This window comes from Diadema setosum, chromosome 5, assembly GCF_964275005.1.
Source record: "Diadema setosum chromosome 5, eeDiaSeto1, whole genome shotgun sequence".
In the NCBI taxonomy this organism is placed as follows: domain Eukaryota; kingdom Metazoa; phylum Echinodermata; class Echinoidea; order Diadematoida; family Diadematidae; genus Diadema; species Diadema setosum.
The window spans coordinates 45,514,071-45,533,174 of NC_092689.1; the positions used below are offsets into that span (position 1 = coordinate 45,514,071).

At 37.0% G+C, this 19,104-nt stretch overlaps 1 protein-coding gene across 1 annotated transcript in view; it reads right to left on the reverse strand.

Annotated features, from left to right (window-relative positions):
• Window positions 1–19,104, reverse strand: part of LOC140228959 (uncharacterized) — a 114,972-nt gene that overhangs the window by 1,102 nt on the left and 94,766 nt on the right. Inside the window, exons 36-37 of the mRNA XM_072309221.1 lie at window positions 1,195–1,530; window positions 597–771 (exon numbers count right to left, since the gene is read on the reverse strand). Of these exons, the coding sequence (XP_072165322.1) occupies window positions 597–771; window positions 1,195–1,530 (511 nt within the window). The remainder of the gene's footprint in view (window positions 1–596; window positions 772–1,194; window positions 1,531–19,104) is intronic.

Below are 19,104 nucleotides of genomic sequence, written 5' to 3' on the forward strand. Positions count from 1 at the left end.
AATCAGATGATTTTACTTCTATTTTTTTTTTTGCTTTTGAAATTAATGCAAGGTAGATTACGAAACAAAAGTTTCATAGTTTGTTAATCTAAAGAGACATAGACTTGTCATTAAGTATGACTAAGATTAATTTCTGATTAGAGAACATTGAAAAGAAATAAGACGAAAGAGCACCTAGATATACCCGCTGGATACGATTGAAATTGAAACTTGATAGCCCGATGTACATAGTTGATGAAATTTTTGTAAAATTTTTGTAAATTTTAGCCTTTCAAATTAGGCAGTCTTCTCCAAGAAATAGGAAAATGAACTTCTTCAGAGAATAAGATTCATAGCAAGGAGTTTATATATCACCTTTAATGACAAAACAATAATTCTGTCATCGTGGATTTGACATTAAAAAAAAATTTCAATATTATGCTTTATTCAAAATACAAAATAAAAACATGTCGCACTTGGGTGAGGAGGACACATTGTACAATTATGTAACTTGTCCCTCTTCGCCGCTGTATTCTGAAAATAACACTTATCAATACGAATATGATATGTGCTTATAAAAGCATTAAAAGTAGCAGCCAAAAAACACCGCTCCGTACCCGTACTCAGTAGCCAAGGACAGAATCTCAACGACGACGTAATAATTTTCCGGCGCCTCGACAACTTTGGAGAGGAGAGTGTTGAGTGGATAGTTGCTAGGAAAGTTTGGAGAAGTCACGTTCAGAGCATCATCAACCTCATCTCCCACAGAGACTCCAAAGTCAATCCTTTCAGCTGCAAAAGAAGAAAATATTGTGTGTTCCACTCCCTAATGCATTCATAGTCCACATTATGTCACATTACGATCATACACATTCCATTATGTGATCTTTATTCTGCAAAATAAATGTGTGTGTCGGGGGGGGGGGGGTTGGTGGTGGTTGGTTGTCTATGTTTTATTTAACATCGTTTTCTTAATCAATACGTTTCCCACTGGTTTGGGACATACAAAATCTATTTAAGAATTCTACTTTACGTATTTATACAACTTTTTATGAAATTATGCAACGTATTTGTTTTTTCCACCTTCAGGATAGAACGATCCCGGGGTATTAGTATGTTAATGACTTAGCGCTGTTTGATTTATATCTAACACGTTAATGCAACAGGAAAGTGGACTTGTATGTGTTTAATAACTTAAATCATCAATGGCCTTACTTGCGCTTGAAATTCTGACTGAGAAGCCTCTTGAAGTGATTGCAGAATCACTGATGAACTCCAGCCACGCTTCACTGTGTCTGCAATTGACATCTGACGGAAGGGCGCCCCCACTAAGTGTTATCAGCCTCGTCTCTTCGAGTCCCGAAACGTTGCCGAAGCCGACTTTGAGCACGTCATAGCCAGGTTCGAGGTCGAAATCATCAAAGCTCAAGGCAATGCTCTCGTTTTGTGGAGATTGGATGAGCCACGTCAGGTGGACATTGTTCGTGTAGTCGCTTGGGAAGTTTGGTGACGTCAAATTTATATCGCCGTTGACCAGTGAGACAATGTTAACTGAATTCAGGGGGAAAAAGAAAATACACAACTCGATACAAAAGAAAGATCTGAAGGCGTTAAACATAACTCTACTCTACAGACAAGTAAAGAAGAAAAAAAAAAGCGAGAGGTAGAATAATTTCCATCCCGAAAGAGAAGAAACAATCCTTTTGACTTAAATAAAACACTTTGACATAATCATATCTGAAACATTCAGAAATGATTCAATTCAGACCCACCGGAACAAACTGAGATGACTTAAGCATATATCGATTCTTATTTGGGTGGTGGAAGCCTTTCCTGATACCTAAACTTAAACATTTGAGCAGGCAGGAATCCTACAATGTAGGGCTCCATTTCATGAAAGTCTTAGGAGACTCTTTTCGCTCATAAGATACACTTTCTTTTCATTAAGACACACATCAGTGACTTTGATAATTAGATGGATTTTACTTCTCTTTAAAAGACTCTCATAGCTACATAATATGAACGACTTTGGTCATTCTGAGATTTATGTAAAGACTTTTATGTGATGACTTCATGAAACGGACTCCGGACACATCTAGAGATGTTTACACCACTGCTTGATTATATCTCTCTCTTTTTTTCAGTCGCTCCGAGTTTTCAAATGGATCCACAAATCGCTTTTCTCAATAACACATTTACCCGCGTCTAAAGTCCGTATAAAAAGAAGCTGCAAAGAAACGAGTATTTAAGGCAAAGCTGAAGACAGGGTGTACCAACAGAATACTTGCAAATGAATTCAGAGAACAGTCCAAGCAAGTACCCTGTTAGATTTGTATACAACATCAATATTTCGTAGATGATCTGCTCTTCCCGATCGTTTTTTATTGCTTGCATGGCACTGAGAAAATCGGAGAATATCACTGCTCCTGTATACAGACCTGGCAGTTGGTTTAGCCAGTGTAGAGTGAGCACAATAACTATTAATTCAGCTCTGTATGAAGAAGTATTATTTTGGAGTCTCTTAGATTCTAGGTGATTGTAATATGGGTCAAAAAAGGCCGCAGCTACTTTTCCTTTGTCTGGAGACTTGGAACCGTCCCACAGTGGGCCAGAGAGATACCAAAGTGCGCCAAAAGTCATTTTGGGCACTTGGGATTTTTTAATTTTTGACATGCGCTCTTGAGATGAAACTTTGAAGAATATTTCATTAAAATATTTAAATCAGATATGTACATTAAAGGGGTATATTTCCTATCTGAAGTAACAAAACACAACATTTTAAGAGTTTCAAAGCAAATTGTAACATCTTCAATAAATAAGTAATTTCAACGTGTAGTTTTTGAGATATCAACCTGTAATTTCTCCTACACATTTGTCAAAGATTATTTTACATTATGAATGCCGTAAAAATGCAAAGAAACTTAATCTTCATAAATATTTTACGGTAAATATCCTTGAAAAGAGGCTAATTTTTGGTCTTTTTAATATATTCAAATGAAATGTTTAGATTGCCACGGATTTCCAACTAAATTCTATTAACACCAAGTCATTCCCTGCTGTCTCAGCTTGAAGCTGATACCAGATTTGGCTGCCACCTTTTGCCACTTTTTGTGTTAGAGGCGATTTTCTACGGAACTTTATGTCTATTTTGGACCTGGCAGCGGTTTAGGAAATTTTTGTTATCATACGGCGCCGCATGAGGGCGGCATTATTATTTTTTTTTTTCTTGCACGTTAAAGGCCCGGAAACATGATTAACACTGAATAAGAGGTAAACAGAGTTATAGAATATACGTATAGGGCTAATTCCAGCACCTAAAAGACCCCTTTTCCAAAGATAAAAGAGTACATAATTGCACATAGCCAAGGCCACAGCCATATTGTCCATTGTCATAGCCACTACTGTAAACAAGCTATTCCCTCTGCGATACATACTGTATGGACACCTAAATACTTCGATCCTACTCTTGATATTATCCAGAGAGAACGTTATACACCAAAACACATAAATTTTCTTCTCATCGGTTACTCTTTGGAAGCAAAGTCTGTTGCTTTCCGGCCGTTCACCAAAGTGTATCGGATCGCAGTCGGATGAATCAGATTGTGTCGGTCGACTATCAGGTTAGTGTCAGACATTGCTCGCGTGATCCTCATCATCGGACGATCTTGCCTCATCGGGTCATGCCCGACCTGTCTGACATTGACCTGATAGGCGACCAATACAAGTCGGATTCATTAGACTGTGATCCCATACACTTTGTGCCTTGTGGGTTGCAGGAAGCAAAAAACTTTGCTTCCAACGACTGACTAATGACAAAAAATATATCCTTGTGGAACGGGGGATGAATTTACAATTTCATATGATAGTGATTCCGATAGATTTTCCATTAGAAAAAAAAATACTATAGCTTTTTAAAGTAAACTTTCATACACGGCAGACTCATTCTTAGTTGCTAAGTTATAACCTTGCATGCATTTACTGACTTCACAATTTCTTATCTTTCCAGTAAAATTAAACAAAATGGTTTCTTGAGTGTTGCGCTTGTATGAATTGATATGGCATAGGCCTAAGGTTATAAAGTTGAGAGATTGATTTTATATCACACATTTATGTCCTGTTAGAATAGAGTGAAGAAATTCATCCAAAAGTACAGCATACGTCTAAACTTGTATTCTCACTCATTTACACGGAGAACAGTATTACTTTACAGTACGTGTGTATAATATGGAACTGCCAGCATGAATTCTATTCTTTTAACGAAACCCGAATGTTTATACACTTTCTATGACATAATATGTAAGAATATTGTAGGTAGTAGATAAGTGTCAGTGAATGTGAAAAGATAAATCTACCCCTTTTCAAATTAATCTTGAAAGAAAAAGAAAACAGCCTAAGATTTGCACTGCTTTATTCATCATTTACAGACAAATTTTTGGTAGCCAATGAAAAAAAGCATCACAGTGACGTCATATGAGTTTGGAATTATGTTCAATCAATTCTACGCCCCAAATTATCCCTAGACACCGAATTTGAGTAAAAAGAAAAAATGGAATATAATTTTGGCGCACTTTGAGCTCATTCTGGCCCACTGTGCGTCCGTGTATATATGTAGATAATTCGCCGATTTTTCGATTGATCAGTTCTAAACTTCTCCGTCTTTGATACAAAATATTATCACTCTTCGAAATATAATGAGTTAACTCCGTGGATACTTCCGCCGTTTCATAGTTTCAATTTTTCAATTTTCAAAGGTTTATTTTCACTTCTTTCAACAGAATGTACAAAAAGTATAAATTCGACATGCGTTTGAAGGAATGATACATAGATAGCAAAAAATAACATTTATCAGTAGTCATTACAAAATGAGGCATTTTTCATACAAACATATTTATACATTCTGCAAAAAAAAGTGGAGTTACCCACTCAAAAGACTATGCTTGTACAATGTGAGCACCTCACAGGAGAAAAAATAGGTGAAGACTTAACTACAAGTGTGCGGGATGAAAAAAAAAAGTGGAAGGGGGGAAAGGGAGGAAACAGAAATAGAAGTAAAGAGACGAGACAACTAAAAACAAAAAGCCTAGATCAATCAATACATTCAAGATCAAACCAACAGAGACCATTAGCCATATTAGAAGTGTAGAGCGTTGAAAGCGACGAGAAAGTGATATATACAATTGTATGAAATTGCTGATAGCGGAACATGTTAATCTGTTCTGTGAAGGCACGTGTAATAGTATACAAGTATGCGATAAAATAATCAAGGGATGTGGTGTGGAATGCCGCGAAAGACGCGTCCTAACATGCCTACGAAAAATCAATAGCATCCTGGTGCTTAGAAAGCCTACTAAAAAAATTAACAAACAAACTTAATTTCCTTCTGTTACATTATAAGACTTAAGGAGGAATAATTTCAATCTTTTTTTAAACGAATACAAAGAAGGAGCATTTTTTATGTCTGGACTAAGGGAGTTCCAGAATCTTGGACCTGTATAAATAAATGTCTGCTGAGCTAACACAGTTCTAAGCAGGGGCAAATGAAATTCATTAGACTGTCTTGTTGGGTAACTATGATATGTCAGGTTACGATGAAACATAGAATCAAATATAAGCGGAAGACAGTTGTTATTATAACTATACATAAATTGTCCTAAATAAAATAAGAACAAATCTTTAATTTTCAAAATCTTATTTTCAAAAAACAAAGAAGCCGTATGAGAGCAAGGAGCGGCATTACAAATGATTCGAAGTGCCTTCTTTTGTAATAATAAAACCCTATCTAATAATGTTTGATGCGTGTTTCCCCACGCTAAAATTCCGTAATTTGAATAAGGTAATATCATAGTGCCACAACGGTATTGGAGTTTTCATAAATAATGGTTCTACATTATAATTCAAATCTTCCGACAAATTCAATACTCTCTGTGCAAAAATGTTCTCTGGTGTTTTTACCTTTTTGAACATTAAATTGCCAACAATCTTTCAACCGTTCTGCGAGAGGATGATTCGGGATAGTAACAACACGCTTTTTAATCTTACACTAAACATTTCACGGCGTAAATCTAGAGGTATTCCCCCAACTCTACCTGTAAGGTTCTGAGAGAGGTTCCTTCTTTTTTGCGTCAGCACAGACTAACAGGGACTGACACTGAATGGAATTCAAAACATTCTTTACGTTTGTTGACGCGGAGTCGTATGCCTCACAAGCATGATCCATGAGGGAACGTATAATGACTCTATACACCTGTAAAATTTCTTGAACCTTAGTGCAAATATGAGCGTAAGCTAGACATTTTAATATGTTGATTTTTTTTCTTGCATCTCTGGGCTATATCATCTATAAAAATACGGTTTCCAAGTTAGTCTACTTTCAAATATGGCACCTAAATATTTGTGTTCCTTCTGAGGGATGAGTTTGTTTCCATCAAGCGTTATCTCAAGGTGCTATAGTTGAGCGAGAAAACAACATTGGAACAGTTTTCTCATATTATATTTTTAAACCCCATGATGATAACCAATCATTCAACGTATTCAAATATTCTTGGATATATTTGCTGGATTCTCCCAAATCACTTCCAGGTTTCCAGATTACACAGTCGTCTGCATATAACAAACTATGCACAGTAGGTGAAGTGGGGATATCATGAAGCATTACGTTAAACAACACTGGACTGAGTGGACTACCCTGTGGAAGACCATGACTAATTTCCTTCGAGGGAGATAACTGATTTCCTAAACGTGCCTGAAATGTACGATGTAACAATAGATTACGTAAGCAGAGAAGTATGTTACCCCTCAGGCCAAATCTGCTTAGTTTAAATAAAAGTCATTTGACCCCCAGGGAACCAAAAGCCTTCTCTAAATCTATAAATGCTGCTATTGTCTTTATTCCTGTTTCTAAATTCTTCTGTATATCATTTTCTAAATGAACAATGTTATCTACTACACAGCGTCCCTTTCTGAATCCATTCTGTATTGGAGGCAAAAGAGTATACTTTTCTAAATAAAACTGGAGTCTCTTTTTTACCATACTTTCCATTGTTTTCATAAAATATGACGTTAAAGCAATAGGGCGGTATGAAAGTGTTTTTGTCGGGTCTTTGTTTTGTTTCAAAATTGGAATCAGCATTGAATGCTTACACGGTGCTGGAATTTCACCGGTCTCCCATATTTTGTTTATTATAAAAAACATCATGTCTTTGTCTATTTTTGGAAGGTATATATACCTGGTATCCTATCTGATCTTCCCCAGGTGTTGTAGAAGATTTCGTCTGCAGGGCCTTCTCTAACTCCTTCATTTGGAAATTTTCATTGATTGAAAGCATCATATGACCTGTTTCCCGAAAAGGGAGACTGTTAATATCTTCATCAATTTCTCTATCCGTTCTTTTATGAGTATTATTTCTCCCGACGGAAATGAAACTTTTTGAAAATTTATCTGTTTTCTTCCTCTTTGATTATAAATCTGTCATTTGTAATAAAAAAGGGAGCTTATTTGGTGTTTTCACTGATAAACCGTTTAGTCTTTTAACAAAACGCCAGATTTGCGAGGTTGGGGTAAACCTGTCTAGTTTTGCACAGTAGGCCTGCCAATATTTTTGTTTTGCTTGTCTTATAGTTCTTTTTGCTTCTGCTTTCTTTTTCCTGTAAAGTTTCAAATTTTCTTCACAGACACACTTTCCTAACTTATTTTGTTACTCTGTTTCTTTCTTTAATCTTTATCGAACAATCTTTTGTCCACCAAGGGACAGGATTCCTTTCACATTTCTTATACTGTGGCGCACACTCGTCGAGTACAACTGTAAGGGACTTCATAAATAAATCATAGATTTCCAATTCATCTAATCTGTTATATGTTTCTTAGTTAAAATTTCGAAAATGTTTCTCACAAATACACTCAAAATCATTTCAGTTCATTCTCTTAAAAGACCATTTCCTTGTGGAATAATAACTTGAATCACGTGTAAATTGTTTGTTACTAAGATGCAAATCTATTCTAATGGCAAAATGATCACTTCCGAATCTGTCAAATAAAACTCGCCATTCACATTTATTTGCTAGGAACGGTGAAGTGATAGATAGATCAAGGCAAGATATCTTGCCGGTGTGTGGTTCGATCTAGTCCCAGATCCATCGTTAAGAATTACCATACCCTTCTGCATAAGAAATTTATCAATTATGCGACCGTTACCATCTGTTCTTACACTTCCCCATAACTTATTATGCGAATTAAAATCTCCAAGTGTTAATAAATATGATACATCTTTTACACAGTTCAATAATTCATTCAGATTTTCTTCTTTCAATTTGTTACATGGATTATGATAATTAATCACGGAGATGATACAATCATCTAAACAGATATTATTTTATCAACTGCATTTCACAATCTATTTTCAAACTCGGGTAATCATAATTCAGGGAATTATGTACGTAAATAGCGCATCCACCTCTACTACGGGCGTCCCTGATTTTTGAGAGACAAATATAATTAGGGATATGTGTTATTTGATTTTCTGTATACCACGTTTCCTGTATACATATCACATGAATAATTTCTTCTCTTTTATAATCTAAGTACTTTACCAGTTCATCCCCATGCCCGTGCATGCCCTGCGCATTCCATTGTAGTATAAAGAGAGTGGGTACGATAAGGTTCATTAACTTGCTTGTACATGTACCCGGTGTGATAGCACTGAGAAATGGTCAGCGGCGGTAGTAATGAAGGAGAGTATTTCTGCCCCTGACCAGTCTACGAAGATAACCAAGAGCTTGACGAGGAAAAGAATCAGTTGCTCGTTGGTGGCTGTTGTTAGGAAGTTTTCTTTCAGCAGGGTTGAGGGTGAAGCCTTTTCTTCCATTGTTGTTTCGTTGTGCGAGGTTTTTGGTGGAATTGTCTGTTTGGACGTAGGTATTTGTGGGAGTTGCCGAGACTTGGCGGGGTTGTGTTCGGCAGCTGATGGGTTGGGTTCTGGATTTCTGTGAATTTGTGCCTATACAATGGTCTGGGTTTTCCTTTTGTCTGTGTTGATCTCGTTTCCTTAATTTGAAGTTGGGGATTTGTCGTGGTTTTCTTGTTTTTTGGTGAATGCTTTTGTTGCTTGTGCGTATGTCAATTTGTTTTCAACTCTTATTCTCTGGATTTCGTTCGCTTTCTTGGCCTTTTCACAATAATACTCATAATAGAACGGATAGAGAAATCGATGAAGAAATTAACAGCCTCCCTTTTCGGGAAACAGGTCATATGATGCTTTCAATCAATGAAAATTTCCAAATGAAGGAGTTAGAGAAGGCCCTGCAGACGAAATCTTCTACAACACCTGGGGAAGATCAGATAGGATACCAGGTATATATACCTTCCAAAAATAGGCAAAGACATGATACTTTTTATAATAAACAAAATATGGGAAACCGGTGAAATTCAAGCACCGTGTAAGCATTCAGTGCTGATCCCGATTTTGAAACAAAACAAAGACCCAACAAAAACACTTTCATACCGCCCTATTGCTTTAACATCATGTTTTATGAAAACGATAGAAAGTATGGTAAAAAAGCGACTCCAGTTTTATTTAGAAAAGTATACTCTTTTGCCTCCAATACAGAATGGATTCAGAAAGGGACGCTGTGTAGTAGATAACATTGTTCATTTAGAAAATGATATACAGAAGGTTTTTTTAGAAACAGGAAAAAAGACAATAGCAGTATCTATAGATTTAGAGAAGGCTTTTGATTCCCTGTGGGTCAAATGACTTTTATTTAAACTAAGCAAACTTGGACTGAGGGGTAACATACTTCTCTACCTACGTAATCTATTGTTGCATCGTATATTTCAGGTACGTGTAGGAAATCAGTTATCTCCCTCGAAGGAAATTAGTCATGGTCTTCCACAGGGTAGTCCACTCAGTCCAGTGTTGTTTAACGTAATGCTTCATGATATCCCCACTTCACCTACTGTGCATATTTTGTTATATACAGACGACTGTGTAATCTGGAAACCTGGAAGCGATTTGGGAGAATCCAGCAAATATATCCAAGAATATTTGAATACGGTGAATGATTGGTTATCATCATGGGGTTTAAAAATATAATATGAGAAAACTGTTCCAATGTTGATTTCTCGCTCAACTATAGCACCTTGAGATAACGCTTGATGGAAACAAACTCATCCCTCAAAAGGAACACAAATATTTAGGTGCCATATTTGATAGTAGACTAACTTAGAAACCGTATATAGATGATATAGCCCAGAGATGCAAGAAAAAAATCAACATATTAAAATGTATAGCTTACGCTCATATTTGCACCAAGGTTCAAGAAATTTTACAGGTGTATAGAGCCATTATACGTACCCTCATGGATCATGCTTGTGAGGCATACGACTCCGCGTCAACAAACGTAAAGAATGTTTTGAATTCCATTCAGTATCAGTCTCTGTTAGTCTGTGCTGACGCAAAAACAGAAACCTCTCTCAGAACCTTACAGGTAGAGTTAGGGGGAATACCTCTAGATTTACGCCGTGAAATGTTTAGTGTAAGATTAAAAAAGCGTGTTGTTACTATCCCGAATCATCCTCTCGCAGAACGGTTGAAAGATTGTTGGCAATTTAATGTTCAAAAAGGCAAAAACACCAGAGAACATTTTGCACAGAGAGTATTGAATTTGTCGGAAGATTTGAATTATAATGTAGAACCATTATTTATGAAAACTCCAATACCGTTGTGGCACTATGAAACGGCGGAATATTTCGAAGAGTGATAATATTTTGTATCAAAGACGGAGAAGTTTAGAACTGATCAATCAAAAAAATGGGCGAATTATCAGCATATATACACGGACGGTTTTTTTGAATTGAATTGATGAGGTTTATTGTTCCTGAAATTTGCAGCCCAGAGGCTGAAGTACATTCAGTTTACGGAGTACATGTACAGTGCATATAGACAAAAATCAAAATACCTCACAAATGATAAGGTGCTTACAACAAACAATGAAAAATTATACATTAAATCATACATTTATCGATGTAAATCAACAAAAAAGCGCCTCGCCTAAATCGTACAATTTAACGGAGCTCGAAAGGAGGGGCAACCTCTTCGGCGCACGTACTCAAATTCTAAGTCTCCAGACAAAGGAAAAGTAGCTGCGGCCTTTTTTGTCCCATATTACAATCACCTGGAATCTAAGAGACTCCAAAATAATACTTCTTCATACAGAGCTGAATTAATAGTTATTGTGCTCACTCTACACTGGCTAAACCAACTGCCAGGTTTGTATACAGGAGCAGTGATATTCTCCGATTCTCTCAGTGCCATGCAAGCAATAAAAAACGATCGGGAAGAACAGATCATCTACGAAATATTGATGTCGTATACAAATCTACGCCATGAAGGAACTCAGGTATATTTCGAGTGGATCCCAGGTCACTGCGAGATCCATCCAGATGAGGTGGTAGATAGAGCGGCTAAACAAGCCTTAACACACAATCAAGTACACGTTCAAAACCAATTAAACAAAAGTGAGTCAAATAGTATTATCAGATTATATTATATGAAGAAATGGCAAAAAAGATGGGAAGAAACAGTCTCACCCTCAAAAAACATACAAAATTGTGTATCAGTGACATTCAAATGTGTATTAAACCAAAAAAAAAAAAAAAACAGTGAGACAATTTTGCACTGTTTAAGAATGGATAATATTGGTTTAAATTATAATCTTTTTTTTTTTATTGCAGAAGCATGATACCGGGTTATGTGAAAGATGTGGAGTACCAGAAACCACGAAACATTTTCTAATCGAATGCCCTAGATTTATAATAGAAAGAACAATGTTGTTAGCTGAAACAAATTGCAAGGAAGTAAAGAACATTTTGAGACTTCTAAATTCATCAGAATATTTAAACCAAAAAGTAATGGTGGCTTTCGTAAAAAGGACACATAGATTCTCCTTCTTATAATCATTCATAATGAATTGTTAAAGACAAAATTATGTAAGTATGAATATGTAAATGCACGTATGTATGTGTATGTATGTAAAACAAAAATGTACCTAAGAAGTATGTATGATTATTTGCACCTCACCAGAAGCCCGGAATGTCTGCCTTGATGTTAAGTTACAATGGTTTCAAAGTTGTTATATTTTGTTTTTTGTTTCAGTGATTCAATCGGAAAAGGAGACATTCACATTAACAGACACCATCCTAGTCTTGGCCGGTATTGGAGTGGCCTAGGCTTGCACGCGCGCATGCGCAAGCTGAGAAGCCTGTTCACGACGAACCGGGCTGGCCAGAAAATACACAAAAACGGCCAATGATGGATGGTGATAGTCTGTTTTAGAATGTTCAAAATTGCGGCAACAATGCAGCGAAATTAATTTGAACTTGGGTTTCTCAAAGAAAAAACAAGATATTCCTATAAATTTTAGTAGATATAAGGCGTAAATATTCATTATTGAATGATACACGCCAAAAATTAAAATAACAACAACAACAACAACACGCACTGACCAAGAGTGGACGTCTATGAGGGGCTGGATGTTGGGATTTTGTTGTTTTTCCCCTTTTTGTGGCTATAATATGGATTCATGATAGCGGATAGAATCACTCAGAGGTAAGCAGTCATTCTGGGCTCTATTTGCACCCCATCTTGCACAACTAACGATTTAGTATAGACCTATACTAGAGCTATAGATTTACACATAGATTTGGAATCTTCCGCCCTTTCTATTCAGTAGCGCCAATATGGCTGCCGCAAATCCCCCGGATCCATTTATGGATTTGGAAATGGGTAATGCGACGCCAGACGACGAATTTCAAACTGTTGTGTCTGGTAGACAAATCCGTCGGAAAAAAAAGAGGAAAATACGAGAAGGAAGTGTTGATGTAGAGGACCTCACGACAAGAGTGGACTCCTTTTCGGAGGATGACCATTACGATAAATCTATGAATGGTAATGAACAGTTTGGTACCCCCAGATCCAAACCACCTGATCTGAGATTGTACATTTGTCCAGTAGACAAGAAAAAGTCTTTGAAAAACACTAGCCTGGCTACGGTAGCCAAAGCTATCCATACTTGTTGTGGCTCTCCACCAGAATTGGTTACGCAGACGCGAAATGGCATTATGGTGAAATGTAGAAATGAGAAACAGTTCAGAAAACTGATGGAACTTCAAACCATCGGTACCCTGCCAGTAAAAGTACAAGATCAACTGTACATGGTGAGAGGAGTAATCTGGGATCCCCATGGAAATGTTTGAGACAGAAATTCAGATGGAATTGAAAAAAGCAAAAAGCATATCATGTGAAAAGAATAATGAGAAAGGAACAAAAGAATAAGCAAAACAACTCAGGAAACGGACAAACGAAGCTCACCCCGACACGCAGTGTCATACTATTCTTTGAAGCAACCACACTACCCCAAGACATTGTTTTGTGCTTTCAGAAATTCCAGGTAAACAATATATTCCCCCAGTACTCAGGTGCTTCTAGTGCCAAAGATTTGGGCACACAACAAAGATGCGTAAGATGCGGCGACCCGCATACCTTCGAGGAATGACCCCAGAAGGATACGCCAAAATGCATTAATTGTGGAGAAAACCACTCAGCCGCATACAGCGGATGCCGAGAGGTTAGAAAAGCTAAAGAGATACAAAAATTGAAAGTAGTGAACAAGCACAAGCCACCCGTAAATGGCAAGAACATGAGCAAAGGTCAAATATTGCAGGAGATTCACTACCCATACCTCAGCCTGCAGTGAAAGAAACGAAGCACTTTTACCACTCTGGTAAGTCAACCCCGCGTGCAGCGGAAGTAACAAATAACCCCCACCAAAACCCACACGACCATTTGTATTGACTCCTACCCAAAGCAAAAACCCCGCTCAGCCCCTGCAAAAGTTAACTTAACCTCAGAAGCAGAGGGACCTGCCGAAAACAGGTTGGGTGTAAACTTTGTAGCTCAGGCTACAGACAGGAAGCTGATTAATTTCATTGCTATTTTGATCATGAATCTCATGAAAGACAAATCAGAGGATTAAATTCGTCTTCTGATCCAAACAGCAGCCGGTAAACTTCTTGGACATGTTGGACAAGACAGTTATGATGTTGGGGAAACTTGCTAGTTTTTATATGTCGGTCTTCCTCGTTCTCCAATGGAATGCTCAGGGAATGAGTGGACACGGACAAGAGTTAATACAATAATATTTTTAAGCACAAATAAAACTGATACTATACATTTGATATGTGTACAGGAGACCTGGTATAATGATGATAATGTTGTGCAGATTCCAAATTATATTTGTTTGTTTAAAAATTGAACAGCACAAATCAGAGGAGGATGTTTTTTACGTACATGATTCTGTTTATTATCATTACAAAGGCTGCGATTCTGAATTTGAATTGCAAGTGATAGATATATTTTTTGGCAAGTCCTTTCTTACTGTAGTCAACTATCATAACCCATGTAAAGAGAAAAGGGAAGATGTTGTAGATTTACTTATACGTAAAGCTAAAGATTCTGCCAAATTGTTGATTGGAGGGGACTTTAACTCTGATAATCCTCTTTGGGGCAGTGACAAACTGGATAGAAATGGTAAATTGATTGAGTGATTTGATCTACAGAATGATTTAGTCATATTAAGTGACGATCTGATACGAGACTTGACCCCCATTCAGGAAAAATATCCTGTTTGCATCTGTGTTTGATTTCATCTCAGTTAGCAAGTAAGTGCACCTGTAACGTCAAGCCAGAAAAACTAGGCAGTGATCATTTTCCTGTGTGTATTGAGTTGTGTGTCCAGGGAGGGAAGTTCCTCCGAGAAACGCACAATGTAAACAATAAATGGAATTTAAAGAATATGAACTGACAAAAAATTGCTCAACTGTGTGAAAATGTCACAAATATAGACGATATAAATATGGACACAAAAATGTTTTGATATCTTTATGTCACAGATCACAGACGTACTTGAAGACACAGTAGGAGTAAAACGAAGGAAAAATAGACACCGAAAACCACAGCCTTGGTGGACAAAGGAATGTTCTTTGAAAATTAAAGAAAGGAACACACTGAAAAATAAACTTACGCTATGTTGGTCTGAAGAAAACTCGCACAGGTATAAAATGAAGAAAGCAGAAACGCAGCGAACGATACGGCAAGGAAGGAATAGATTTTGGCAAGCCTTTTGCGCAAGTCTGAATCGATCAACGTCTGTCTCGGCGATGTGGGATTTTATTAAGAGTATGAAAGGTATTTCTCGTAATAAAACCCATAATATGTCTGTGTTATATGTGGGTGAAAGCATTATTGTTGACGATAAAGACAAAGCCAGTGAATTTGGTAAATATTTTAAGTTTATAGAGAAAGAAAATATAGAAAGTAAAAACAATAAAGAGATAGAGGAAGAATTTAATGCGATCCAGGTTCAGGATGAGAAAGGCTTGTCATTGGCCTTAAACGAGCCTTTTTTGATGAGTGAATTGGAAAGAGTTTTAGAAGATAATAAGGCTTCAACACCGGGAGAAGATAAGATAGGACACGAAGTATATAGGAATATTTACCAGAGTAATAAAAGAAGATATTACTGAAATTGTACAACCAAATATGGGATACTGGAGATATTCCAGACCCATGCAAACACTCGATTTTGATTCCTCTGCTCAAGCATGGTAAGGACCCCCACCATTTGTGCTCTTACCGCCCAATAGCGTTGACATCATGTTTCATGAAACTAATGGAAACTGTGGTGAAAAATAGATTACAATATTTTGTAGAAAAACATGACTTGCTTGCACATTTTCAGCATGGTTTTAGAAAAGGCCGTTGCACAATTGATAACATTGTACATTTGGGAAATGAAATAGAGAAGAATCTGGAAACTGGTGTGAAGTCCTCAGCAGTGTTCATTGACCTGGTGCACGCTGTGTGTGCGCGTATGCCAAGCCGTTTTAACATTTAATCCTATTTCTTGATATCAAGAATTCGATTTCTTGATATCAAGAATTCATTTCTTGATATCAAGAATTACCGTTGGTTAACAACACAAAGTCATTTCTCGATATCAAGAATTCGACTTCTTGATATCAAGAATTCATTTCCTGATTTTAAGAATTCTACTTCTTGATATCAAGAATTCAATTCTTGATATCAAAATTATTAGAGTAATTGATTTTGAGCGCAAAAGTTGTGCAGGAATTTATTCTGATTTCGAGCTCAAAAGTTGTGCAGGAATTCACAGTTTATTTCGAGCACAAAACTTGTGCAGAAATTCAATTTGATTTCGAGCGGAAATGTTGTGCGGGAATTCATTCCGATATAGAGCTTGAAAGTTTCGCAGGAATTTACAGTTCATTTCGAGCGCAAAAGTTGAGCAGAATATCACTTCTTGATAAGCTGCCAATTTGAGATGCAATTAGTTGTATTTAAAGATTATTCTTGTAACCTCTGTACCTGTGCGCGTGCAGGGATTTAAGACATTGAAAATACACTATAGCTACTGGTAGCAGGAATGTACATGCAGGGTTTACTGACCTTTATTAGGCCTATCCAGCGCAACTAGCACATGCAGCATCAGCCAAGTGACAGATGGAACATAAGTACATCACTGCGCATGCACTACAATGTACATGATGATAACATGAACATTATTATGTCATATTATGCTCACACATGCGCGCACGTGTGCTATAACGCAAGCATGTGCGGAGTAAAATGTATTCGGACAATGATGGCTTCCTGGCCTGCAAGTGGCACTGGCGTCCATGAATACATGCTAGTGTGTATGAAATAAACACACGTGACAGGATCATTTCACCGAACAGGATTAGATGCAAGATAAAAATGAATTATTCAAAAAGATAGGTAGACATATTGTACAGGGGGGAACAATCCTTAATACAGGATTGCGCAACGTCAAACGGCAACATATCAAGAAGTGATTTCTTGATGTTGCCTGCTTGGTGTATTAAAGATTATTTTGTTAGACTTTTGTATATAAGATATTATATTGCTATTGTACTGCTTTTGGATGATTTTCATTCAGCAAATAATCACACGTTACAGGATTATTTCAAGTAACATCATGAGATACAAGATAAAATAAATCATTCAAAAAGATAGGTTGACATATTGCACACGGGACAATCCTTATTACAGGCTTGAGCAACGTAAAATGGCAGCATATCAAGAAGTGATTTCTTGATATGTTGCCATTTGTGTGTGTCAAAAGATTGTAATTGTTGGACTTTTTTGTTTACTGTTTTTCAGAAGGTCTTTGATCAAACTTATTTTGGTAAAATGTGTTCAGATTTTAAAGTGTGAAAACATATCAAAATACAGCAAAGAAATATTTGTTATGAAAGTAATCCTTGAATAAAAGTGATGCTCCTCACGTAGGTAGCTTATCAAGAAATGATTCTCTACTTTTGCGCTCGAAATGAACTGTGAATTCCTGCACAAATTTTGAGCTCGAAATCACCATGAATTTCTGCACAAGTTTTGCCCTCGAAATGAACTGTGAATTTCTGCACAACTTTTAAGCTCGAAATCCGATTGAATTTCTACACAAGTTTTGCACTCAAAATGGACTGTGAATTCCTGCACAACTTTTGAGCTCGAAATCAGAATGAATTCCTGCATATCTTTTGCATTCGAAATAAAGATGAATTCTTGATATCTAGAAATGAATTCTTGATATCAAGGAATGAATTCTTGATATCAAGGAATGAATTCTTGATATCAAGGAATGAATTCTTGATATCAAGGAATGAATTCTTGATAAAATGTGTTCAGATTTTTAAAAGGAAAGACCTTTTTTTTTTTTTTCTAATACCAGGGAGGTGGCCTCCCTGCTAATACTCTTCACTCTGAGGGAAAATGGGCACACTTTGCGGCGAGCAAAAAATGCAAGACGAAGCGGTTTTGTCGGTTGCCTTAGACTTTACACGTAAAGGCGATTCGCTTGACACTGAGCTAGATTCGGCTCGTTCGCTCGTTCCTCCCGTTGTATCCCCTTTAGGGGATATCGGCGTTATCCTTCATAGGGTATTTGCTTGGACTGGAGAAAGGTTTTCATCTCGCTTTCAGCAGGGAGGTTTCCTCTCACCTCCCTGCTTTCAGTTAACCACTTTGAAGAAAACTTATTGATTTTAGGATAGTAAGCCTCCAAATGTTCTCTTCCTTTGTTGGAAATATGGATTTTTTTTTCACCTCGTCCTCATTTCACTCTAACTCGTGTCTGAATAACAAATTTCTCAATCACTCATAAGGCTTCTAATGGAATCACTGAGAAGAAAAAAAGTCGGAGAAATTTGAAAAAGGACATGAAAATTTTACTGTACTATAGTTGCTAATAAGTTGTAGCTTCAAATATCACTTGATTTTTTTCTTTCTCTACCCCCCTTACGTTTCTCTCTCACCCTTTTTTCCTCTTTACTTTGTGTTTCTTCAAGGATACCTGTATCTCATTGAACAAAATGTCCTCAAGATTAAAGGGAGAGCAGAACCTTTTCATAAACCAATATACGCTATGATCAATATCAAGGGGGGGGGGGGGGATGTGCATTCATTCCTCTTTAAAATCGTGAAGAGATATAAATGAACAGGACTTGGAATCCCCCCCCCCCCCCCATGATGTCCACACAGTGGCGTATCTAGGGAAAACGGCGCCCGGGGCAAGCGCGAAAATTGCGCCCCTAATTTCTGAAAAAGTGTTCAACCCCAACCCCGAGACTTTTCAAGCACTTAAAAGGGGTCTTTTGAGGGTGATTTAAATGTAATAAATTTTTGATAAACTTTGGCGAGCGAGCGCAGCGAGCGAGCCGAAAATTTTTGTATTTCAGCTTAATAGAAAGCATTGAATTCTTGTCATTTTTGGTTTAACCAAAAATGACAAGAATTCAATCTTTGAATTACAATTCTAATCAATGTATAGTGACGGCCTTATATATAACGAATTATACCAACAGTGTTCAATCCCAATCCTGTCCCGGTAGGGAATTAAAAAAAGTCCACATGAAATGCTTTTTCAAGCATTAAAAGGGGTCTTTTGAGGGTGATTTAAATGTAATAAATTTTGATGAATTTTGGCGAGCGAGCGCAGCGAGCGAGCCGAAAATTTTTGTATTTCAGCTTACAA